General features: G+C 44.3%; 11 protein-coding genes across 11 annotated transcripts; 6 read left to right on the forward strand and 5 right to left on the reverse strand.

The window, feature by feature from the left end:
* Positions 1–442: 442 nt before the first annotated feature.
* On the forward strand, positions 443–745 carry V1514DRAFT_317818 (uncharacterized protein; the record flags this gene model as incomplete). Its single annotated transcript, XM_066925856.1, has 1 exon — positions 443–745. The coding sequence occupies one exon, from the start codon at positions 443–445 to the stop codon at positions 743–745; it is 303 nt and encodes a 100-aa protein (XP_066785503.1).
* Positions 746–871: 126 nt separating this feature from the next.
* V1514DRAFT_340676 (uncharacterized protein) lies at positions 872–1768 on the forward strand (the record flags this gene model as incomplete). The annotated part of the gene is made up of 1 exon (XM_066929031.1): positions 872–1768. One exon carries the CDS (start codon positions 872–874, stop codon positions 1766–1768), a length of 897 nt encoding a protein of 298 aa, XP_066785504.1.
* A 2219-nt stretch (positions 1769–3987) lies between these two features.
* V1514DRAFT_358929 (uncharacterized protein) lies at positions 3988–5148 on the reverse strand (the record flags this gene model as incomplete). Its single annotated transcript, XM_066929675.1, has 2 exons — positions 3988–4731; positions 4783–5148. The coding sequence occupies 2 exons, from the start codon at positions 5146–5148 to the stop codon at positions 4195–4197; spliced, it is 903 nt and encodes a 300-aa protein (XP_066785505.1). The 3' UTR covers positions 3988–4194.
* Positions 5149–5619: 471 nt separating this feature from the next.
* Positions 5620–5868, reverse strand: V1514DRAFT_317823 (uncharacterized protein; the record flags this gene model as incomplete). The annotated part of the gene is made up of 1 exon (XM_066925857.1): positions 5620–5868. One exon carries the CDS (start codon positions 5866–5868, stop codon positions 5620–5622), a length of 249 nt encoding a protein of 82 aa, XP_066785506.1.
* Positions 5869–7692: 1824 nt separating this feature from the next.
* Positions 7693–8996, forward strand: V1514DRAFT_350141 (Brix domain-containing protein). Its single transcript, XM_066929397.1, has 2 exons — positions 7693–7764; positions 7843–8996. Exons 1-2 carry the CDS (start codon positions 7751–7753, stop codon positions 8822–8824), a joined length of 996 nt encoding a protein of 331 aa, XP_066785507.1. The 5' UTR covers positions 7693–7750; the 3' UTR covers positions 8825–8996.
* Positions 8997–9054: 58 nt separating this feature from the next.
* V1514DRAFT_275592 (SNF2 family N-terminal domain-containing protein) lies at positions 9055–12727 on the reverse strand (the record flags this gene model as incomplete). The annotated part of the gene is made up of 3 exons (XM_066924896.1): positions 9055–9143; positions 9192–10253; positions 10312–12727. 3 exons carry the CDS (start codon positions 12725–12727, stop codon positions 9055–9057), a joined length of 3567 nt encoding a protein of 1188 aa, XP_066785508.1.
* Positions 12728–14432: 1705 nt separating this feature from the next.
* V1514DRAFT_324966 (uncharacterized protein) lies at positions 14433–15736 on the forward strand. The gene is made up of 2 exons (XM_066926527.1): positions 14433–15312; positions 15400–15736. Exon 1 carries the CDS (start codon positions 14479–14481, stop codon positions 15304–15306), a length of 828 nt encoding a protein of 275 aa, XP_066785509.1. The 5' UTR covers positions 14433–14478; the 3' UTR covers positions 15307–15312; positions 15400–15736.
* V1514DRAFT_301953 (mitochondrial carrier domain-containing protein) lies at positions 15281–16925 on the reverse strand (the record flags this gene model as incomplete). Its single annotated transcript, XM_066925560.1, has 3 exons — positions 15281–16363; positions 16439–16466; positions 16550–16925. 3 exons carry the CDS (start codon positions 16923–16925, stop codon positions 15388–15390), a joined length of 1380 nt encoding a protein of 459 aa, XP_066785510.1. The 3' UTR covers positions 15281–15387.
* A 974-nt stretch (positions 16926–17899) lies between these two features.
* On the forward strand, positions 17900–19198 carry V1514DRAFT_288846 (Sucrase/ferredoxin-like-domain-containing protein). The gene is made up of 3 exons (XM_066925268.1): positions 17900–18718; positions 18805–18870; positions 18934–19198. Exons 1-3 carry the CDS (start codon positions 18005–18007, stop codon positions 19021–19023), a joined length of 870 nt encoding a protein of 289 aa, XP_066785511.1. The 5' UTR covers positions 17900–18004; the 3' UTR covers positions 19024–19198.
* Positions 19199–19289: 91 nt separating this feature from the next.
* Positions 19290–20874, reverse strand: V1514DRAFT_324976 (cytochrome C1 family-domain-containing protein). Its single transcript, XM_066926528.1, has 4 exons — positions 20589–20874; positions 20387–20428; positions 20150–20331; positions 19290–20073 (listed from the first exon to the last, which is right to left on the reverse strand). Exons 1-4 carry the CDS (start codon positions 20646–20648, stop codon positions 19416–19418), a joined length of 942 nt encoding a protein of 313 aa, XP_066785512.1. The 5' UTR covers positions 20649–20874; the 3' UTR covers positions 19290–19415.
* Positions 20875–21090: 216 nt separating this feature from the next.
* V1514DRAFT_361697 (PUA-like domain-containing protein) lies at positions 21091–21967 on the forward strand. The gene is made up of 5 exons (XM_066929718.1): positions 21091–21135; positions 21194–21346; positions 21403–21500; positions 21561–21826; positions 21885–21967. The coding sequence occupies exons 1-5, from the start codon at positions 21125–21127 to the stop codon at positions 21900–21902; spliced, it is 546 nt and encodes a 181-aa protein (XP_066785513.1). The 5' UTR covers positions 21091–21124; the 3' UTR covers positions 21903–21967.
* The last annotated feature ends 186 nt before the right edge of the window (positions 21968–22153 follow it).

Below are 22153 nucleotides of genomic sequence, written 5' to 3' on the forward strand. Positions count from 1 at the left end.
AAAAAATCCCTTGACGACATCATGTTCAGAACGCTCTTCAACTTTGATCGCTTTACCAGTTCCTCCCGGGATCTCAACGACATTAATCTCGACTATGCCATCAGATCCGCTCAGTTCATTTAATTTTTTTTCCGATTTGTTCTAATGAGGTATTATTGGTTGCTACGGTGATGAGAGCGACCCTGTTCAGGTCATTTTGTCTGACTCTGAGGCAGTTGGGGTTTTGATCCAATAAGAGTTCTATATTTAACTTTTATATAGTAAGAATAATATATATTAAACACAAATAGTATATCACTTGTGTAATAATGTGAAGACGGTGGTTTATATGCTGAGGCTGTGGCCATAATAAATTTATCTCATCATCAAAAATTAGACAATAGGTTATGAGCCTTCGCTTCGTTTGCGCACCGTCAAACTCGCTACTTTTCCTTTTCTGATCATGCCCACCACTCGTGCGACTTCGTCGGCGGAGCCTCCTGCGACACCTGCAGTTGCGACTCCTGACAGTACACCCGCTTCCCCTGCCACTGTTTCTTGGCGGCCTTTATCCGTGTCCGACGTCACCATCTGTGGTCGTTTAGTTTGTCCTTCTGCAATCGCCACAGATTCTGCCAATCTTATGATGCGTATTCCTTCGTCTTTATCATCGGATGATCGTCGTCACCAGAGTCGTATTTTGCCTGCTCTTACTGCCATCACTCTTCCCAAGCTCAACTCGAGTTTCAGCAACTTTGAGCCTTGATTTCATGCGGTCAAGAATGCTATCTCTGTTTCGCTTACCGGATGTGTCTTCGCCCCCGGTTTCACTTCTTCCTTGTGTGCACGTTATGCCGGTCTTTCCCTCCCTCTTCAGGTCGAGTCTGTTTGGATGACCACATTACGAGAGTCCACCTCTTTTGACCCGGGATACACCTACCTCTCCGTTCGGTCCTTGCTCACCGCGATTATGGAACGCGCGTTGGACCTCTCTACCTACGCTGGTCCCGATCTCTTTGCGCAGATTGTGTCGTTTTCCTTGCGTACTTCTCGGCTTCTTGACTCGCTGGCTCAGCTTGAGAGTCTTCGTGATCGCTTTCTGCAGTTTCATCCGGATTATCGAGTCCCTGAGTCTGTTTGGGACATGTTACTCTGGCAGAAGCTCCGCGCAGCGGATTCTAAACACGCAGAGGCGTATGCGTACGAACACAATGAGGGTGTCACATGGTCGTCGATTCGTGACTTCCTTAAGTTCCGTACTGATCGCTCATCTTCTTCGGCCTCATCACTGTCCAAACGTCACGAACGTTCGGGAAACAAACGTGGTTCGTCCAACGGTTCTTCGCGCCCCTCTACTCCATCCGTCAAGGCCGTCAAACCGGTTGTTGAACTTGATAGTGGTTCTACTGTACACATTTCCGGAGATAATAAACTGTTTTCCACGTATTTGCCTCGTAAGTCTGATGTTCCCCTTGCGGACATCAAAACGATCACTACCCTGGGAACTGGTATACTTCGTCTTTCGGATGGTCCAGTTGTTGTATCTCTTCCTGATGCCGTACACATTGCTAATGCGTCGACACTTCTCTCCCTTTCTACTCTTGAGCAGTCTGGTTGGACTGCTGACCTTCGTACTGGCTATCATATCACCGTGACGAATTCATCCCTAGGGTTTGTTATGACTTTCGCTCGCGACGCTGGTCGATATGTGCTTTCAACTATTCGTCAGCTTTCACCCTCGGTCTCTACTGTCATCGCGTCTTCCCTTTTGCGTCTACAACAGAGATGATGGTGTTACATAATCGCATTGGGCACGCTGCTGAAATCTTTGTGAATAAAGCCCAGAGCGGCCTTCGTCTGATTAATCTTAGTTCGAGCTGTGACTCTTGTCGGCGTGCCAAGTCCACTTGACATCCCAATCGGTCTGCATCAGCTTCCCACACTATGGTTCCACTTTACCGTTTACACATGGATTTTTGTGGTGGTCGATCTAGCTTTCATCCGGGAATGTCTACTTCTGCCACATCGTTTCTTCTTGTCACTAATGAAGCTACTGATTTTCGCTGGGCCTTTCCTCTTGCCGCCAAATCTGACGTCCTCGCGCTGATTCGTCAGTTTCTTGTATCTCTTAAAGCTCAGCATGGTCGCTTTCCCACGTTGATACGCTGCGATTGTGCTCGTGAGTTCATGTCGAAGACCCTCATGGATTTCTATAAGGATAATGGCATCACTGTTGAACCGAGCGCGGCTTAGGCCCATGAACAGAATGGTTTGGCTGAACGCAGTAACCGTACAGTTACCTTCAAAATGAGGGCGATGATGCTAGATTCGGGTCTTCCTGGCAAATTCTGGACTGAGGCCCTCCACTGCAGTGTATCTCTTGAATGTATCTCCTCGGTGAGCTGTTTCTCAGTCACCCTGGGAATTGCTGCACAGATCTCCTGCCTTCACGTCTCATCTTCGCGCTTTTGGTTGTCGAGGTCTCGTTCATCATGAAAGACTGGTTGAAAAACTTCGTGATCGCACTGACGACATGGTTCTCGTTGGTTACAATGGTCGTCATGGCTACCGCATGTTGAATCCTACCTCCAACCAGCCTACAGTTCGTCGTGACGTTACTTTTCGTGAAGCCGAGTTCCCTTTCCTCAACACGTCCTCTACCTCTGGTTCTGTCACGCTTGTTGCTCCACCTGTTGTTTCTACTGCCGTCTCTTCAGCTAGTTTTGTTGTTGACGCACTTGTGCGTGCTGCGTCTACCTCGTCGCCTCCCAAGCAACTTTCCTATACAACTGCCTTACAGAGTCCTGACTCTCGCGCATGGAAAGCTGCCATGGCTGCTGAAATTGACAACATGCTCGCTCAAAATGTCTGGACCATTGTGCCAAAATCCTCCGCCACCTCTCAGATACTTTCTGGTATGTGAGTACTTAGTCGTAAATCGGATAGTGCGTATAAAGCGCGCTGGGTTGTCGTGGCTTTAACGAGCCTCATGTTGAAGCCGTCTATGCCGATACTGCCCGCTCTGTTACTCTCCGTACCCTTCTTGCCTTTGATGTTTCTGCTGGTCATGTTATTCGTCACCTTGATATTTCCGCTGCATTCCTCAACAATGATCTTGACAAGGAAGTTTAGCCACCTGGTTATTCGCTCGAAAAAGGCTTTGTGTGTCGACTTAACAAAGCCCTCTACGGTCTCCGTATTGCTTTTCTTCGTTGGCAACGTACCCTCACAGAATTGAAAATTAGACAATAGCTTATATCGAGTTCTTACTATACGAAGTTACCCAACAGCCTATGCAGTTTTGCATTTATGCATTAAATCTAACGAAATGTATTAGTTATGCAGATAAAGGATTCTGTTGTTCACCAAACAACTGCAAAATTTCGTAGGCTTCATGAGCCATTTTACTTGAAATCATAGTTTTATCCTCCATTTCTCAGACTCTTCACTTTCAGGCTCAAATTGAGCGAGAATAAAGGCTTCTATATCCTCAGGAGGTTCTTCAGAAGTCTCACCCACCGGGTTGAGAAATGAATGTATATCCATGATATTCTCAATATGCGAGTTGAGACATAACTCAGATAATCCCCTTTCAAGATCTTTAATTATGTTCGGATCTAAGCTATTGTCATAATCAGTAGCACCTTCAAGGTGGGTTTCCAACAATTTGATATGGTTTGTGGTGATATCTGCCTCTTCCAGACATCTATTCCCCAACGTATTGCCTGAAGTACATTCATGGTTTTCAATGGACCTTCTTATTCTCCTTTAGCATATACCGCACCCAATGATTTTTCCATAATGCCTTCCAAGAGTTTATTATCCCTTGGTCCAGAGGTTGGAACCTACTGGTAGTTGAGGGTCGGGGTCCGGGCTGAACTGAGCCATCCGGTGGCGTTGATAGTCAATAATAATACCGCCAGAACTGCAGCGGGAATAGTTAGTAGCACTGGTGAAACGCAAGACAATAGTGCTGCCCCCTGCACGAGAAGCGGATAAGATGCGCGGGTCAACACGGAGTTCGCATGATTGCTGTTGAAGAGCCACACGGACATCATTAATGGTGACGTGAGCTGGGACGTTGTGGATAACGCCTTTGTACCACGGGGTAGTGTCGAGAAGAGCAAAGTTAGGATGCCTCAGGGAGCCACTCCCGAGCAGTGTCCACAAGATTCTTTTTCGTGATGTAGGCGGTGATGTGCTATGTGGTGGTAGTCACGAAACTGACCGTTCAGAGACCATGCTTACGGTCAATAGCCGATGCAATGGCCTTGTGATCGAGGGGGGCAGACGTATCACGCTCCACGGAACACTGGTGTTCACCTTTGAATGGGCAGCACGAGCTTCTCCTTTGGCAACTTCCACCTGGCGTTTGAGAGAGGTGTTCAAGTGTTTTTGGGTATTCAACGTGATTCTGATGCCGTTGACTTGCTCAGTTAACATTGCCGTAGCCATAGTAACCGCAGCAACTTTGTTGTGGATGCTGGTCTGGAGTGCATTGAACTGAGAGGTCGTAATAAGTCTATTCTGCTTAGCAGCAGCGTCGTATTCAGTGTGCTTGGTTTGAAAATCTTTGTGATACGCATCAATTTTGTTGCCCAGGGCGACTGTAGAAACGATAGCGGACTTCACATGTTCGACATTTTTGACCAGCGTTTCTTGTGTTGAAGCGAGTGTTTTGATCTGGCATTCATGATCCTTGTGATGAGTGGCTTCAGTGTGTGCAAGAGCAGTAACAGAGCCAGTTGGGCTCTACAGATCTGCGAGTTTTGCGAGGAGATCGGTGTTGGAAATTGAAAGCGCATTGTATTTGCGTTCCAGGTCAGTGTAGGAAGTTTGGAGCGTCTGATGAGCTTCCGTGAGCGTGGTAAATTGTTGCGAGAGGTCGGTGAGGCGGCCAGCGAGGTCAGGAATGGTCAAACTTTTGGACTCGGGCGCGAAGGCCGTTTTGCGAAGCCGATCAATATCCGCAGACATAGACTTTTGGGACATTTTGAAGTCCGAGAGGTAGCGGTCGACGATGGTGTGGATCTGTTTGGTGAGGTCCAGGTCAATGGCACCAGTCTCGGACTTCGTGCGTTTGGGGGATCGGACAGGGCTGCCGAAAATTGTCATGGGGGTCTCCAACGTTGCCGAAGGAAGAAGGACTGCATGTAGGTTGGACTGCATCGTAAAGTCACCTCTGGGAGGCGTGTTGGGAGCGGTGGCGGTGGTTGGGGAGGGGGTGGCTGTCATATCCTCATCTTCGGTTATTCTGTTTAGCCGTGTCTTTGGTGATGAGTTCGCGAGGTCCGTTTAACCTTTGTCTTCGGCTATCAGTTATGTCCGTACAGTGATGGAGGAGTAATGGAGATAGCGCTTGCGGCTAACAAGGAACGGAGATAGGAGACTTGAGAATATTCTATAATGAGAGGGGAATAGCCAGAGGTATGAAACACTACCCATAATCACGGCTACGAGAAAGGACTAAGGAGCTTCATTGAATATTCTCAAGATTATTGCTTAAAGGTCCAAATAATCGGTTGTCCTAACAACCACCCAGTCAAGATTAGGGTGCAGGAGGAAGATCTTCATTGCCAAAGATCAAATTACCGGATGCATTCGTCGATGATGGTAGTGACTTGGTAGATGTTACAACCTTTATCCAATCAGTTCGGGATTACCTGGACTACCATGGGCACCCGGACACCGTAGTTTTGACAGCCATAGAGTCTGGATCCGGAACGGGAGAGAAAGCTCAGAGTATCGTTCAACCAAAGCCTGCGAGAAACCAGGATCAAACACACAACCCGTAAGAGTAAGCGACGAACCATCAGTAAGGGCCTGAAGCCAGAACCCGACATTCGAGAAGTCGCGCTGAAGTCGAGGCAGACCGCCATGGTCCACCATTGCACGATCATTAGAGGTACCGGAAGGGTTATCTCTGAGATTACCCTTCGAAAAAATGATTTTAATAAAGTCGTTTGATTTCTTAATAATGTATTAGTTATTGTTTATTATACCTGGCTTAGGGTGTCATAGCTATTTCCTGCCTGTAATTTAGACTCTTTCCGGTAGAATTTTTCTTTCTTTGCTATCTTTGTTGGCTATCTAGCGAGGCTAATCTTTTCTTGAAGCGCGCAATCCTAACAATTATTTTGGTATGCTGATTTATCCATTTCTTGTTTTTGGGGTGCAATGCTGCAGTGTTACTCCGTCGGTCCTTGTATGGACAACCGCATTCCCTTTTTAAGGTGGAGTGTTTTTATTAATCACTGAAAGCTTTTACCGGGCCGCTTTTGAACTCTTTCCCAAACTTCCCGACAGAGTCCACGAATTGAGCTCTGGCGCTAATCATATCCGGCACGTGCCATTAACACGATATACCTATATCATATACCAAAAACTGTTTTCTCAGCTACCACAGAGTACGATTGATATTATAGGTGAGCATAAGAATAAATCGAATCTGATCAAGTTATTGTTTTTGTTGCAATTTTGTTACATTATGTTCAAGTTCAACCTCAGTTATCTTCAGGTTGCCTATTGATGTAATTAAATTCCGCCACATCACTCGAATTTTTATTAAGTCGAAATTTAGCTTCTAATCCAACACTTCATCTTCAATCTGAAATTGTGCTGGTTCCTCATCTAACAAAAAAATCGTTTCTTCTTGCACCTTTTCTATCACGGCAGCATTCGTCAATCGAAGCACCTTAAATGTGCAATAGAACTTCGAAGTAAGTTAAAAGTCCGGTGTAATAGAACTGAGCAATACTTGTCCTTCTTTCAACTAAAAAAAAAATGTTCATACGCGTTCTCTTCAAGCTCATAGCGATCGTGCAAATTTCTCATCTTTTTGACCTTTCTTTTGACCTTTCTTTTGACCTTTCTTGATGCACAACCTTTCAATTGCTCTTCTTCAAAATCATTTGGATCGGAATAAACGACCTGAAATATCCAATCATTTTCAACTTGTTTGCTTTCCAAAATTTTCTGTCATGAATATATTCTTTGAATTTTTATCACAAACAAAAAAAAAAAATTACAATAATTCTTGTTTGTACTGTTTAACGTGACAAGCAGTTTCTGATATAATCGTAAATCCTTACCGCTTCGGCATCGTCCTCTTTAAGATGTGATATCTTCGAATGTATAGTATTTGAAACTTATTGCTAGTGCCACTCATGCCTTCCTTGGTCACGCACGCACACAACCAATTTAGACAACTCGGTTAATGGCTTTATCCTGCTACAGATTATTCAACGTCGAGATCGCCGTCAATTCCAATCGTTTCAAACGGGTTATACCAACACTCTGACAATAACTGCAATCCTGAATCAAAGGCAAATTGCTTTTATCATTAATAAGCCAAGTTTTGACATGTATGTAGGACCCGTCTTTAATACCATTTTGCAAATAAAGCCGTGATAGGATCAGGTTCTTGGCATTGCACCAAGACTTTCCTTGTTGAGTTTAAACTATTGATCTTTTTTTTAAAAAAATTGATAATATTTATTAAAGAATCGGAGATACTACTTTATTTTAAAAAGTGGTATGTAAGGTGATGATTTAACGGTAACAAAAAACTAGCTAATTCGTGATACAAAATAAACTACAAAACACATCTAAACTTTAAATCATAAGTGTAAATGTAAGGGTTTGGTATTATCTAACCTCCCAGCGCCGCAGCAAATTTGTGTATAAGTTTTTTTTCCCTAAAATTTAATAAAAATCTATAGTGAGCAAAAAATTGAATTTTTTTTTGCATACGATACAGTATTACTTCACAATGTTACGTGTCGTGTAAGTTTGTGGCAACAGTTAGTTTTTTTTTTGTTGAATTTTAGGAACTTGTCATACTAATTTTTAAAAAAAAAACAGAAAACCAAGGAACGCTCGTTCCAAGCGAGCACAAGAACATCGAGCACCAAAGATTGTTGAAAACACAAAACGTGCGCTCGTGCTTCGTGGCTCGACCTGCAACGCGCTCGTGTCCGATGCCATGGCTGACTTGGCATCGTTTAAGCAACCGGATGTTAAAAAATTTCAAAAACGTAACGAAATTCATCCGTTTGAAGATGCCAGTTCGTTGGAATTTTTCGCTTCCAAAAATGATGCCAGTTTGATCTTGTTTGGTTCGAGTTCGAAAAAAAGGCCAAACACAATCACGTTTGTGAGAACGTTTGATTATCAGTTATTAGACATGTTTGAATTACAAATTTTGGACTACAAAAAATTACAAGATTTTAAAAAGTTAACCATTAATATTGGCATGAAGCCCATGTTTTCGTTTGTCGGTCCGATTTTTGATTCTCACCCTCATTATCAGCAAGTTAAGTCAACCTTGATTGACACTTTCCGCGGTGAACAAATTTCCATGCTCGATCTGGCTGGCTTGCAATACATCATCTCAGTAACCGCGGGTGGTGACGGCAACGTGTCAGTGTATTCCGGTGACACGTCACAAAATCCGGACATTCAATTTCGGGTTTACAGAATCAAGACTTACCGGTCCAAGACTCAAAATAAAGTGCCTCGGGTCGAATTAGAAGAGATTGGTCCCAGGTTTGATTTTAAACTGGGCAGGATCCGTGAGGCCAACGCGGACTTGCTCAAGCAAGCCATGCGCATCCCCAAGGAATTGCAACCCAAGACCAAGAAGAATGTGGATACTGATATCATGGGTGACAAGGTTGCCACGATTCACATGGGCAAGCAAGATCTGATGAAGATCCAAACCAGGAAGATGAAGGGTTTAAAGAAACGCAGAACCGAAACCGCGCAGGATGTTGACGCGGATGAATTTGGCGAGATTGATATTGTCTCTGAAGATGATGATCAGCCGAGGAAGAAGAGAAAATGAACTTTTGTAATATTAGAAATGAAGAAAAAAAGTTAGTTATCTTTTGTTTATTTTGCAAGACTTGTAATCCACCAGGGAAGAGAGAAAAAAAAACATAAGTGACAAATGAATTACAAACAACAAAAATAACAACTCATTGTAACGTGAAACATCTTGAAATATACATAAAAATAATCCTGGTTTGAAATTTTTTTATTTTGATCCTTGGCTCCCTTCATTTTTTTTTTTTTTTACTCTAATAACCAATATGCCACCTCTCTCGATGGCTTCTGGAAATCAACTCCGCCACCACCACCACCACCACCAATCTTACCGCCAACTTTGCCAACAGCACCATTACCATCTGGGTTCAAGTCCGAGCCTCCACTGGTGCCGCCTTCCATCACAACTTGCTGCACGTGCATTTTCTGCTTGGCCCTGTCGCGCATGCGTTCCTCAATCGTGCCACGCACAAGTAACCTGTACACGGTCACCTGCTTGGTTTGTCCTAACCTGTGTGCCCGATCCATAGCCTGTGAATCAATGGTCGGATTCCAGTCGCTATCATAAAAAATAACCGTGTCGGCAGCAGTCAGGTTAATACCCAAGCCACCTGCGCGAGTGGACAACAAAAACACAAACAATTCGGGTCGGGTTTGCCAATCATTGACCAAATCCCTGCGATCGCTCAACTTAGATGAGCCATCAAGCCTGACGTATCGGTATTGCCTGTAGTTTAAATACTCTTCCATCAGGTCCATCATGCGCGTCATTTGGAAATAAATTAATACCCTGTGATCATTTGCTTTTAATTCGGTTAAAAGTGAATCCAATTTTAGCAATTTACCGGAATCAGTAACAAATCTCGACATGGGAGGAATCCGAATTGATGAAAATCCAAACTTCTCCGATGAAGGTCGAGGCAGCAGGCCAACCGGAGGGTACTCCGACGGCGGCACGTTATGCTTGATCAGGTTTGACTCGTCAACTTCGCTTGGTCCGTACAATAATTGCCGCTCCCTGATTGGGAAAAACGAATTTTGCTGACTAATAACGAAACTGGGATCAAAGCACACTGCCTCTTGCGGAGGTGCGACCGCACGTAAATCATACATGGGATCAATACGATTCAATCCATTTTCGTTTGCATACAAGTCAGCAACATTTTGCAACTTTTTCAACACGCCTTCATTCGTCATGTTTCGCAACGGTGCCCGATCTTCGTTTTGTTGGAGTAACAAAAATTTCGAGTCTGAACTTAAACCCAAACGTCTCAGGCCATGTTCGTCATCATCATTTTTATCTTCACCATAACTCAAAGACGTTAGTCGCGAAGTATTATTCTCACGACGATGTTCTGAAATCGCTTGACTAATAATGTCCTTGTGGAAATTCCGACTAACTTCAGTGGCCGATCTTCCAATAAATTTTAACCATGGAAACGCTGACCCTATTATCAAACAAATTAGTTCTTACACAAACAAAAAGAGATATTTTTTTAAACCTACCAGCTTTATCTGCATGTTCAGAAATATAATCAGATGACCAGATGTTAAATAAATGTGACAGGTACAGGTTATTAAATCCAGCCCTGCTGTTATAACCCGGCACGTTTAACAATCCACCGTCTCTGTACATAAGTTTTGGAATGAAAATTTTGATCAAATTTCGCGAGTTGTATAAAACATCAACTTGATTGCCTTCCCTTATGAATGACCCAGTTCGGGCAAAGCTGGCAAGCGAAAGTGGAGATGTAGTATCTGACCGTTCAAACAAATCAGGATGATTACACACTTTCCGAAATTGCATTACAAGATTCATCAGATTTTGATTGGTATCATCTGATTCGGCTTGCTGAATAATGTCCAAAATGTTTACCTGAGCCTTTAACGCTCGATACATTGCTCGCTGGCGGTAAGTAAGATCACAATACACATCGATTTCAATCTTGTCACCAAGTTCAGACTGCACGTGTTTCTTAACTCGTCGAAGCATGAATGGCTTAAGAATCATGTGCAATCTTTTAAGTTGCTCCTCGTTAAGTTGCGTATTACTGGTCGCGTGCGATTCGATATCCTTCGAGAACCATTCCGAAAATTCGTCATGAGAATCAAACAACGTGGGCATAATGAAATGTAACAATGCCCATAATTCTTGCATGGAATTCTGAATCGGAGTTCCAGTCAAAAGCAAGCGATTTCGACATTGGAAAGCTAATAATGACTTCCAACGAGATGAAGAACTAGATTTGATCGCCTGAGCTTCATCAAGAATCATGTATTGCCATTTAATACGTTGAAAATATTGCGCGTCAGCCACGATTAATTGGTATGACGTTATCAGTACATGAAAAGGTGCATCTTTCGTATACGTCAACTGCTTGCGATCCCAGAATTTGCGTAACACTTTGCGATCCTTTGCGCTTCCCCAGTAAGGCAGTGCTTTAAAATCAGGAACAAACCTTGTAATTTCTTGTTGCCAATTATGCAAGGTAGAAGCTGGAGCAATGACTAAAAAAGGTCCCCAGATATTATGAGTCTCTGCAAGGTACGCCATAACACTGATACTTTGGACCGTCTTGCCGAGACCCATCTCGTCAGCAAGAATGCCGTTAATGCCTTGCTCGTAAAGGTTAACAAGCCAATTTAAGCCCTTAAGCTGGTATCCTTTCAAAGTACATGACAATAACTTTGGTTGAGAAATTTCAATCTCTCCGAGCGTGGTCGGGTTCTGGAAGTTCATTTCACCATCTTCGTCGACAGATGATGTCCCAGCCGCAGGTGCCTCGGAAGATGACGCCGACGACTTTTTTGCATTGTTATCGAACGCGCGGGCACGTTTTTGAGCAGATATCACGGCCGAGTGCGCGTTTTGTAGTGCGACTTGGTGAAGTTCGGCATCTTCGGCATCTTCAAAGTCAAGCTCAGAAATATCTTTCGAATTGGCATTTTCAAACAAGACATGCTCTTCCTCTTGCGCAGAAGCGTCCTGCGATTGCCTGGCTTCGTGTTGAATGCGGGACTCGTTTTCATCTGTAGCCACGTCCTCGCCTGAACCTTGCTCGATCTCATCAGTCTTGATCTTGCGGCCAATAAAATGAGAATACAACTCGGTCTGACTAATCAAGAAATTCAGCTTGCGTGCTTGCCGTCGGGCTTCTCGGTGTTCTTCATCCTTCTTTGCCCGATCCAAAGCTTCTTTCTCAGCTTTACGTCGCGAATCACGTTCTTCGCGCTCGTTGCGTTTCCAGTATACCAGCATTTCACGCATGGCACGTCGAGCCTTGCCCTGAAGATCCTTGACATTTTTGTTTGTTCTAAATTGCCATCGCCTTGCTTCTTTGCAAGCGAGCTGGGCCGTCTTGCGGGCATTCGTTTGCTTTATGGTTAAGGACGAAGTCACGATCCGGGCAACTTTTGGAATGTCCTTGCGAGCAATGTCCCGCCAAATGGCATCGTACATGTTACTGTAGGCCTTGTTGTAAATTTTTGAATCTCTCCCGCTCGGAGCCGGTTGCGGCTCTTCCTTGGGCTTTGCTGTTTTCTTTTTGGCGTTAAGAGTGATCCTCAACGACGGTGTAGTGTTGACCGGCTCGGCTCCAAGCTCGTGTTGTTGTTCTTCTTCGTCTTCTTCGTCTTCTTCTTCGCCTGGAGCAGGCGCAGGCGCAATTTTTTTTCTCGAACTCTTGCGCGTACTATCGGTAGTCGTGTCTTCCTTTTTAACTGCCTTCTTTGCCTTGGACTTTGATTTTGAAGACGGTTTTTTGCCGTTGGCAATAGCCGGCGTGGACGGACCATTGCCAGCAGCATTAGATTCTTCAGTACTACCATCAGGCTGGGCTGGCAAGTCAGTCGCCTTGATTTCCTTTTCTGTATCTTCTTGAGCAGCAGCTTTGGAAGCTTCGGCCACAAGTGCTTTTTCCATGCGCTTCTTTTGTCGTTGCAGCCGCCTGGCATTGCGCTTGCGTTCACGCTCTTCCTCTTCTTCCTCAACTAAAACAACCTGCATTGCCTGGTCGCGGAAGTAATCTTTGGCTTGCTCTCGTGCCTTAATTGTTTTGGACTCGTATTTTTCTAACTGCTGGTTTTGAAATTCCGTTCTGGCCTTGATCCGGGCCTGCGATGCCAACTGGGTCATGAAGTCATACCGGCGCTTAAGTGAGGCCAAGTATATGTCCTTTTCGGCTGCAAACAATGCAGCATTTTGTTCCGAAACTTCTTCATCGTCATCAATATCAGAAAATGCGTCAACAGGAGAACCGCCGCGTTGCAGGCGACGAAACCTGAGCCGAGGGGAATCAGCAGAAGATTCGGTTTCGTCAGGATCCTTAACAGTGAACGTGTTGTGGCTATCGTTAGAACCCCGTCGTAAACCTTTAGATGAAAATTGTTAGACTGATGCATATGTGCGAATGAGGGCAAAAACATACCTTTGTGGGGCATGTAATCCGTGTCATGAGTATTTGAATGAGTGTTGGACTGCTTCCGCCGCTTTTTGGCCGGCACTGGTGACGTCCTTGCCGGTCGCTTAGAAGTCTTCGATGATTTCTTGACGGGAACGGCGGACGCGGCAGGCGCAGCAGGTGCAGCAGGTACGTCATTACTGCTTGCCGGGATTGGATCATGCGCGGTCTGGGACAACAACGATGCTGCGGTCATTTCCTCAGTATTTAATAATGACGAGATTGACATCGCGGCACGATGAGTTGATGATTGAGACTAAAAAAAAAAAAAATTTAAACGTTAGCACAGGCAAAAATGTAAATCATGGGCAAAACGGGATCGATCCCACTGCCATTAGCCAATTTGCACCGGACATGATAAAGGGGGTAAAAGGAAAAGACCCATCGTGGGTGAGCAGGAGGCGAATTGGGCACTTACAAGCATGTTATCGTCAGAAGAAGCAGGTAATAAATCATGCAGAGACGATGCCGGAGGCGATGATGGTTTGGCATCACCGTTGAGTTGCAAAACACTCATGAGTGAGGCAAGCGGAAATGACGCCGGCAGTTGATTATGATGATGGTGGTGGTGGTGGTGGTGGTGAGTGTGATTGCAATTGCGATCGTCAGTTTTCGTCTCCACTGGTATTTTGCCCTTCGTTCGCAAGCAGCGGTCTTTAAACGGTGCAGAAGATGATGGATAGCAATGGTTGACCGAGACGATTGCTCGTCCGAGTGAAAAAGGGTAGAGCGAACCGTTCTTGTTGGAATGTATAAGTTGCGTGCTGACCTAGCGACGCTTCGCACCCTTTTTGCCAGAATTATTTTTGTTTCCGCCGTGATGGCGTTGGTGTGGTGGGACACGTTTTACTTATTCCACCCTTACGACGTGCGACTCGAGCGGCATCGCAACCACCGCAGGCTAGTCAATCTACCACGTTTTCAAGGGTTTGTGTAGTTTTTTTTTTAAAAAATAGTGGATGCAATTTTTTTTTTTTTTTTACTGCGCTCGGCTGCTTCGTTAATCACTCTGGCTCTGGCGCTCCGTTCGGATGATTTCTGGCTGATCTCGCTTTTTCTTTTTCCCCCTTGAATCCGTCTCCAAATCTATTTTTTTTACGCGGCCGTCGCGCCTCAATCGCGTACAAATGTCACGTGATGTATTGTTACCCGGACTTGTTGGCCTTGGATTTGCAAGTTCAAGTTTTTGGACTTGCCACAAGCTTGTGTGAACATGGCCCATTATAATAATAACAATAAAAGCTGGCAGTACGGTGCGGGTGGCAATCAGAACTATGCTGGGTTGAGTAATAACCGCACAGGTGGTCCCAATAGTACTGGCGGCGGAGGTTTTAAGCGGTATGGAAACACGACGACGATAAGCCGGCCGCCGACGCAGGCCCGGCCGCAAGCTCAAGCTGAACTTGATCTGGAAGCTGCCATTGCTCAGCAGCAAAGCATCTACGTGCCACGGAATCATGCCAACCCGGTCACTGCGGCGCAGTTTGTTGGCCGGCCGGGATCAGCATCTCCAGGGATGCCAGGCAGCGCAGCAGCAGCAGCAGCAGCAGCAGCAGGTGCCGGTGCCGGTGCCGACGTGCCTGCCGAAGCTAACTTGTTATACCAAGTTGGCTCTGACGGCAAGCGTGCGACCGTGATTCGTGAAGGCGGAGGCAAGAAATGGGAAGACCCGTCGTTGCTAGAATGGGACCCAGCTCATTTCAGACTGTTTATCGGTAACCTGGCCGGTGACGTCGGTGACGATACCATATACAAGGCCTTTGCCAGGTTTGCGTCCGTTTCCAAAGCTCGCGTGATTCGGGATAAAAAATCATCCAAATCGAAAGGTTACGGATTTATTGCGTTTAAGGACCCGGAAGATTATTTTAAGGCGTTTAAGGAAATGAATGGCAAATACATTGGCTCGCATCCGGTCCAGCTTCGCAAGGCAACCACCGAGATCAAATCAAAGACAATTAAGGGTACAAAACATTTTGAAAAGGCAACGTCAAGTGTTTTGAAAACAGCCATTGGAGTGAAAAACAAACAGAAATTTAAATGAAACACCGTATGTACAAATTTATTTTTTTGTTAAAAGTGTCATGACTTGTATATTAATGCTTTTGCTTGATCACGTTTGTCTTTATGCTACCAGAATTTCTGATCCTTCTAAACTTTCCACCTCTTCGAACCGAATCCTCATAATTTCAAACACAAACAAGCCGATACTGCTCGACGGCAACGCTGACAACGTATTTCGTAGCCATCCTTTATACATCCAGGCAAACCATGTCTTGCGCTTGCCAATGTTTTTCATCGTCTTGGCCTGCCTAAACATTTCTCGATACGCGTGAACATATGTCTTGAGCAATTGCCGATTTGATACCCTTGAATATGGCAACGACCGCGTGCTGCTGTTGCCAGGTTCGGTTGCGAGCATTTGCTTGTTATGATTGTACATTGTATTAAAATCAATGGATTCCAAAATGGTCAAATGAAGATTTTGTAATCTTTGTAAAGGGTATTGCACTGCTTGAATGGCCATCGTGGCTGCCGCGCCGGCGGTTAAGATCATGGCTGGATACAACGCTGCCGACGGCTGGTCCCTGATTTTGCAATGCTGCGGGTCCGGTCCACCACTGCCACGACGATTAGGGTCAACATATTTCGGCAACGGCGTGCCATGTTGCAATATTAACCGATCGTATGATGCTTGCTTGACGATTTCAAACGTGGAAAAAAAAAATGCAAACCCGAGTGATTCCTTAATAAACGACAGGCCGTACCCGGCAAACACGCCGCGAAATCCGATCGCTCGTAATTTTTCTTTGCCGTAAATCCATAATGACTTGTGCTTCGCACCTGGGCTTATGATTGTGGGATTATTCGTCTTGACGGATTGCGGGATTAATAATTCCGCCACGGAGAACCTGGTAAAGATGGCATCGATTGGAGCTGCTGCCAGCGACTGCGCAGAACCAGCGACAAACCCGGAAAGCCAAGTCTGTTTCCATGTAAGCGTGCCGAATGTCGTGCTGGACGATGCATCGGCCGATGGTTGGCGTTCAGCAAATAATGACAGGCTGGTGAGATAGGTTGCGTATAGGACAATTCCAATCCTGCATGATTAATCAAGCATTAGACGACACCAAAAATAAACTTGATATTTCCTGGCTAGTAAACAATTTACGTACGCTGAATTGGCTAATAATGGTGGAAGAACTAAACGTTTCAATATCATAAAGTCAGAAATCCAAGCCGTGCTTTTAAACATTTGTCAATTTTTGTAAAATTGTAGGCCCAACCTTGATCCGAAAGAAACGTCCATCCGTGAGACTTGACCGCATGTGATAACAAGGCAATGCTGGAATGGGTGTTAAACTTCCATGGCATGCCTGCAGCCGGATTAATGGCTCGCGGCACGAGCATGTAATCAACCCTCGTGGGTCGAAACAGTTTGATTGGTACTCTTGCATAAAAGCTAATGAACTGGGCAATCACTGCTCTTGTGCCAGCAGTGGTCGCACTAACATATTTTTTTTTTTTGTTTTTGTGCTTGCCTGGTGGTTGTGAGTCTACTTGAGATGATAATGATGATGATGATGATGATGATGATGACAATGATAACGAATTTGGAACAATTGATAGATCTGCAGTTATGTTGGTTGCATTCGATGGCATGCTCTATTTAAAAAGAAATTCTTTTTTGTATTTTTTTTTTTGATTTATATAAATTGATTTAACTAGTCAATGACATGGAAACCCAAAATTGATGAACGTTGCCCTAAACTCAGGAACGAAATCAATGGGATTACACCATGTATAGGTATATGCAAACGATGTTAAATTACCAAGTTAATAAAGTGGTAAGATAATAAACTATATGGATTATGGTGCAATGAATAAGATTTTTTTTTTTTTGTTTTTTCTTTTTAGACAAGACTGAAATAGTTCTTTCATCATGACCTGCTGCCAAACGCGACTGTTTGTTGGTCAGGTTAAAACGCGTTACAGTAACCGAATGCAATTTTATTTTATTGCCAAAACCAGAAACATTTAGATCGAACCGAAAAAAAAAAAGAAAAAAAAAAAACTCATCATTAATTATAACACTTATGCAATGAAATCATAAATGAAGGGGTTAATCTCATCATCTCCTTTTGTAGGCACTACTACTACTACAACTACTACTAACGACTAGTTCGGCAGATGCTAATGACTATGTTATCTAAAACCCCAAAGTACGAACAACAAAGAATACAGGAGAAATTCGGTATGTAATTTTCAAACAAGGCAACGATAAATTATTGCGCATTCCGATTCAGCTCTTTCCGCGGTTCAAGGGTTTTTAAAACCCGATCGATTGATTATATTTTTATTGACGCTATATTTAAAAACCCAATGACGCACGCAAGTCAGATTGGTTATAACATTTTACTTCCGTGGGTTAAGTCCGAGGACTTCAAGTGCGTTTGATAATCGTATCTGATCAAAAACAAGGTTTCTTGGAATCTTATTTGGCTTATCCCCGAGGCATTGCGAAAACAAAAAAAAAAGAAAGCCGTACAAAAATGAACTGTATATATAAGCAAAGGATATATACCATTCCTGACCTTCCATTTATTATATTTTATTTTATTTTATTTTTTTAATTTTCAATTCGTCAAGCTATACTCCTTCGTTGGATAGACAAAACTTCAGTGTTGACAGTAGTATATATATAGATAGATATTCGATATAGATAACACGTACATTTTAAGATGAGGTTCGGTTCCATATTTCGGGGCAACAGAGGAGGCATCGAAGGCAATGGCAGTCCGGATCAGATCTTGCCCGTATCTGATTGCGCGTTTGAATGTGATAGTTGCACGGCCAAATTTCCTTCGTCAGTCAAGATTGAACGTGACGGCCTGTTATGGGGCACGGCAAAGCCATGGCGGTCGCACGTGCTGGTGGCCACGGGCAAGAGCGATTGGGCGCATGGCTTGGAGGACGAAGCCGGCAGCTTGTCGACCGTGCTTGCGAATTGGCATCCGACCACGACCGGCGGCAAGCGAACGATCGTGTCGAATTCGTCGTTGCCACCGCCGGCGGATTATTTCACAACCACGGACCGTGACAAGGCGTCGAACGTGTTCGTATTGCCGGCCCAGATCACGGCCACGAATGTGCGAGCCAGCGTGGCTCAAAAAGTGACGGATCAATTGCTGGCGTTCAACGAGCCGCCGGTGAGCACGACCAAGGCTGCGTTGCCAGAAGAGATTGACGGCGCCAAGATTTCACGACAAGATCATTTGGCAGTGATCTTGCTATGCTCCCATCGAACAAGGGACAAGCGATGTGGCGTGACCGCACCAATATTGCGCAAAGAATTGGAATTGCAATTGCGGGAACATGACTTGTTTAGGGATGCCACCGATGACCGGCCCGGTGGCGTGCCAATCTATTACGTGTCTCATGTGGGCGGGCACAAGGTATGGGCTTGCATCTCTCTCTCTATATATATACATTTATATATTGTATAATCATTTCTAACCGTTGAGTAATGTTGGATGTATAGTTTGCTGGTAATGTTATAATCTATCGCAACACTGGTGACGGCATATGGATGGGCAGGGTCGAACCGGTAAGTGTTTATAATTGGACCCATTTTTCAAAATCATGCACGATGCTAACCCAAAAAAAAAAGAAACACTGCAAGGCAATCGTGGAAGAAACCGTAATAAAAGGAAACGTGTTCCCTGAATATCTTCGGCAAGCATTTAAATCCGAATGGTAATCAAGCGTTCGCAGTTGGTTATATAGATGGATACATGGATCTAGATGTGTACAAATGAGGCGTACCAAGTTGTTATAAACAGGCTTACGATAAAATTAAAAAAAAAAAATTTTAAAATAAAATAAAATGCTATAATATATATTCAAGAAAATAAATTTAACTACAAATCTCTTGTCCATTCATTTTGCAATCTCTCAGCTTTTTAAAAAAAAAAAAAAAAAAAAAGCCTTGTTTCATCCTATTCTTCTCTTCTCCAAATTGCCATCAAAAAATATTTCCCTTTGCTCCTGCTGAAAAAAAAAAAAAAAACAAATTACTTTAAAATAAAATGTATTTTGAATTCTTTAATTTATATTCTCTCTCTCTTATTTTTTTTTTTTTTATATTTCAATTTAAAGCTTGGGAGGCTTGTACAAGACCTTTCTGGTCTTAATGGTAGACCACTTGAATCTCTTAACCCAAAGTGAGATGGCAAACATGGCACCAGAAATGATCAACACTTTAAGACCGGTTTTTTTCCTGACATCATGTTCAGGTTCGGCAGCCCAGTTAAGAAACGCGGTAACGTCCTTGGCCAATTGCGACGTGGTGGCCGGCGTGCCGTCTTCGTATTCAACAACGCCGTCAAACAAAACTCGGGCCATGGCAATGCCACCACCAGGGAAGTAAGGATTATAATTCAAGCCGCTAGCCACGACCGCACCGGCCGGTGGCTCATCAGGGTATCCGGTAAGCAAGCTAAACACGTAATCGCAACCACCATGACGGGCCTTGATGATCAAACTCAAATCTGGCGGCAGCGCACCTTGGTTAGCAGCACGGGCAGCTTCCTCGTTCGGGTAAGGCGCGGGAATGTAATCGGACAATTTGCCAGGGCGCTTTTCGATTTCACCTTGATCGTTAGGTTCGGCATCGTATTCGTACTCCTCGGCAAGAGCTCTGACTTCGTCGGCAGTGTGGGTCACGCCGACGAGCGTGCGCCAGGCAACGAGGTTGAGCGAATGACAGGCAGCACAGACTTCCTTGTAAACCTGGAAACCTCGACGTAAACTATAATCCATGCAAAGTTAAAAATACTGTCTCGTGACCAACACCACAAGCAAACGTGATTCGGGCTGGTTGTTACCTTTGATGATCGAACGAATCCAACCATCCGCTATGAGGCCAAGGGTATGAGGCCGGATGAAGACCGTGCTCGGCAGCAGTCACGGCCTTGACCGGGTTGCCATATAAATTGACGTACCAGGCCGAAAGGCCAACGGTAGCGATCGAGGCAGCAACTGCGGCACGGGTGGTGCGAGAAACCGGCTACAACACGCAACAATCAGAATGAGTGAGAGGAGAACAAATAAAAAAAAATTACCTGTGCAGCTGAATCCTTGAAAGCATTGGTAGATGACTTTCGCTGTAAAATTAGTTAGCATATCGTACAAATGTTGAACGGCAAAACCAAAAACTCGGGTCCGCTATTCCGAAAGTGCGAACCACCACCACCAACGACAACAATCCAATCAATTGCAGGTTCAATTAATGAAAAAAAAAATTAAAAAAAAAAAACCACGTACCACAAACGACGCAGTAAATCGCTTGAAAATCGGAGCCGCCGACGATAATCTGTTAACCATGACGAACTATCGGTTTCTTTTTTTGTTTTTTTTCTATCGTTTTTTCTTTGGTTGAAACCTGTCTATAGAATCGAATCAAACGCAAAGAAGAAGGACAATTAGATCTGTTACCAAAGATTCTTGTTTCCTTGTCGTAGTTAAAACGTCAAACCGGAAAAACAAAATGCAAATATTAAAAAAAAACGCGAGGTTGGAGAGGGCCTTTTTTTTTTCCCCCGGGGAAGATTTCAACCCAAGCAAAGTGGTTTGACGACCGCGCGGAACGAATCGAGGTTGTGCGTCAACTGTGCAACCGCTCGACATTTGTGCAGCGATTGATTGCCCGCGCCCCCATTGGCTGCGCATAACCGTCTACAATGTGTGGGCATGGGCATAAAGCGTACCCTAACCCGATTGCATGTGCTCAGCGAAATCTTTGTTATAGTCAAGTGCCAGCAACGGTTGTGTCCACTGTCCACCCATCAGCGTCCGCAGGCATGTTTAAAAAGTCGGTATGGCATTACTGTAACCCTTGATACGTTAAACTGACTTGAATATTTGTGAAGGTTCACGGCTCGGGAAGACGTTAATTCGAAAACCAACGTCAAGTCGTCGGTGCAGCGTGGGTTAAAGACAAAACTAGTGGAACAATTCCCGTTACTGGAAGACGTGATTGAAGAGATCGTGCCCAAGAAGAGCCAGCTGGTTTTGTTAAAATGGTAAGGGCGTTTTCATGCAACGATCCAAGTGCATACTAATTGTGCATTCATTATAGTACTGACCGATTATCGCTTTACGAAGTCAACAATGAAGTCTTGTTTTTTCAATACTTTGATGATCCCTTTTTTCTTGCATTAAGACTCGTTCACCGATGTACGTACCACGAACGTTGCACAAACCATGCATTTACTTATTATTCTTATTATTTTTTAGACCCATCAAAATTCCCTTCCGTTCGGGTCGACCGAGGCGCGATCAAGTTCATCCTGTCCGGAGCCAACATCATGTGCCCCGGATTAACCTCGCCTGGTGCGACACTGCCGGACGAATCCATCCCCGCTGGCACGGTGGTTGCCATTTTTGCTGAGGGCAAGCAACATGCGGTCGCGGTCGGCAAGTTGCTCATGTCGACGGACGAGATCAAGACCGTGAACAAGGGCATTGGCATTGAAGTGGCTACGCATTTAGGTGACGGATTGGTAAGTGGAATAAAAAACACATTAATATATTTATCAGGATGCAGCTAACGTGTTTCAGTGGGCGTTGGAGGAGTAATCGAGAAAATGTACCAATTGCAATGTATAAAGAAGAAATAAAATAAAATTTTAGAAGCACCCTTGCGTCGCAAATCTCAATCGTTTCCCCCTTCGCCACGACTTGACATACACGCTAGTTTGAAGCATGTGGAGAACGTGAAAGACAAAAAAAAAAGAAAAAAAAAAGTGGCCAAGTATCTTCCTACCCACTTTTTTGAAAAAAAAAAAAGAAAATCCTAATGACAAAAAATATAGTAAACCTTTAAGTCA

Source organism: Lipomyces japonicus, assembly GCF_038497905.1.
Source record: "Lipomyces japonicus strain CBS 7319 unplaced genomic scaffold V1514scaffold_4, whole genome shotgun sequence".
Taxonomy (NCBI): Eukaryota; Fungi; Ascomycota; class Lipomycetes; order Lipomycetales; family Lipomycetaceae; genus Lipomyces; species Lipomyces japonicus.

Coding starts and splice junctions, on each gene's coding strand:
- V1514DRAFT_324966 (XM_066926527.1), top strand. CDS start 14,479: ATGGCCCATTATAATAATAACAATAAAAGCTGGCAGTACGGTGCGGGT.
- V1514DRAFT_288846 (XM_066925268.1), top strand. CDS start 18,005: ATGAGGTTCGGTTCCATATTTCGGGGCAACAGAGGAGGCATCGAAGGC. Junction 18,719..18,804: donor CTCATGTGGGCGGGCACAAG/GTATGGGCTTGC, acceptor TTGGATGTATAG/TTTGCTGGTAATGTTATAAT. Junction 18,871..18,933: donor GGATGGGCAGGGTCGAACCG/GTAAGTGTTTAT, acceptor CAAAAAAAAAAG/AAACACTGCAAGGCAATCGT.
- V1514DRAFT_324976 (XM_066926528.1), bottom strand. CDS start 20,648: ATGGTTAACAGATTATCGTCGGCGGCTCCGATTTTCAAGCGATTTACT. Junction 20,429..20,588: donor GATTTACTGCGTCGTTTGTG/GTACGTGGTTTT, acceptor CTAATTTTACAG/CGAAAGTCATCTACCAATGC. Junction 20,332..20,386: donor TCAAGGATTCAGCTGCACAG/GTAATTTTTTTT, acceptor TGCGTGTTGTAG/CCGGTTTCTCGCACCACCCG.
- V1514DRAFT_361697 (XM_066929718.1), top strand. Junction 21,347..21,402: donor CAGCTGGTTTTGTTAAAATG/GTAAGGGCGTTT, acceptor CATTCATTATAG/TACTGACCGATTATCGCTTT. Junction 21,501..21,560: donor ATTAAGACTCGTTCACCGAT/GTACGTACCACG, acceptor ATTATTTTTTAG/ACCCATCAAAATTCCCTTCC.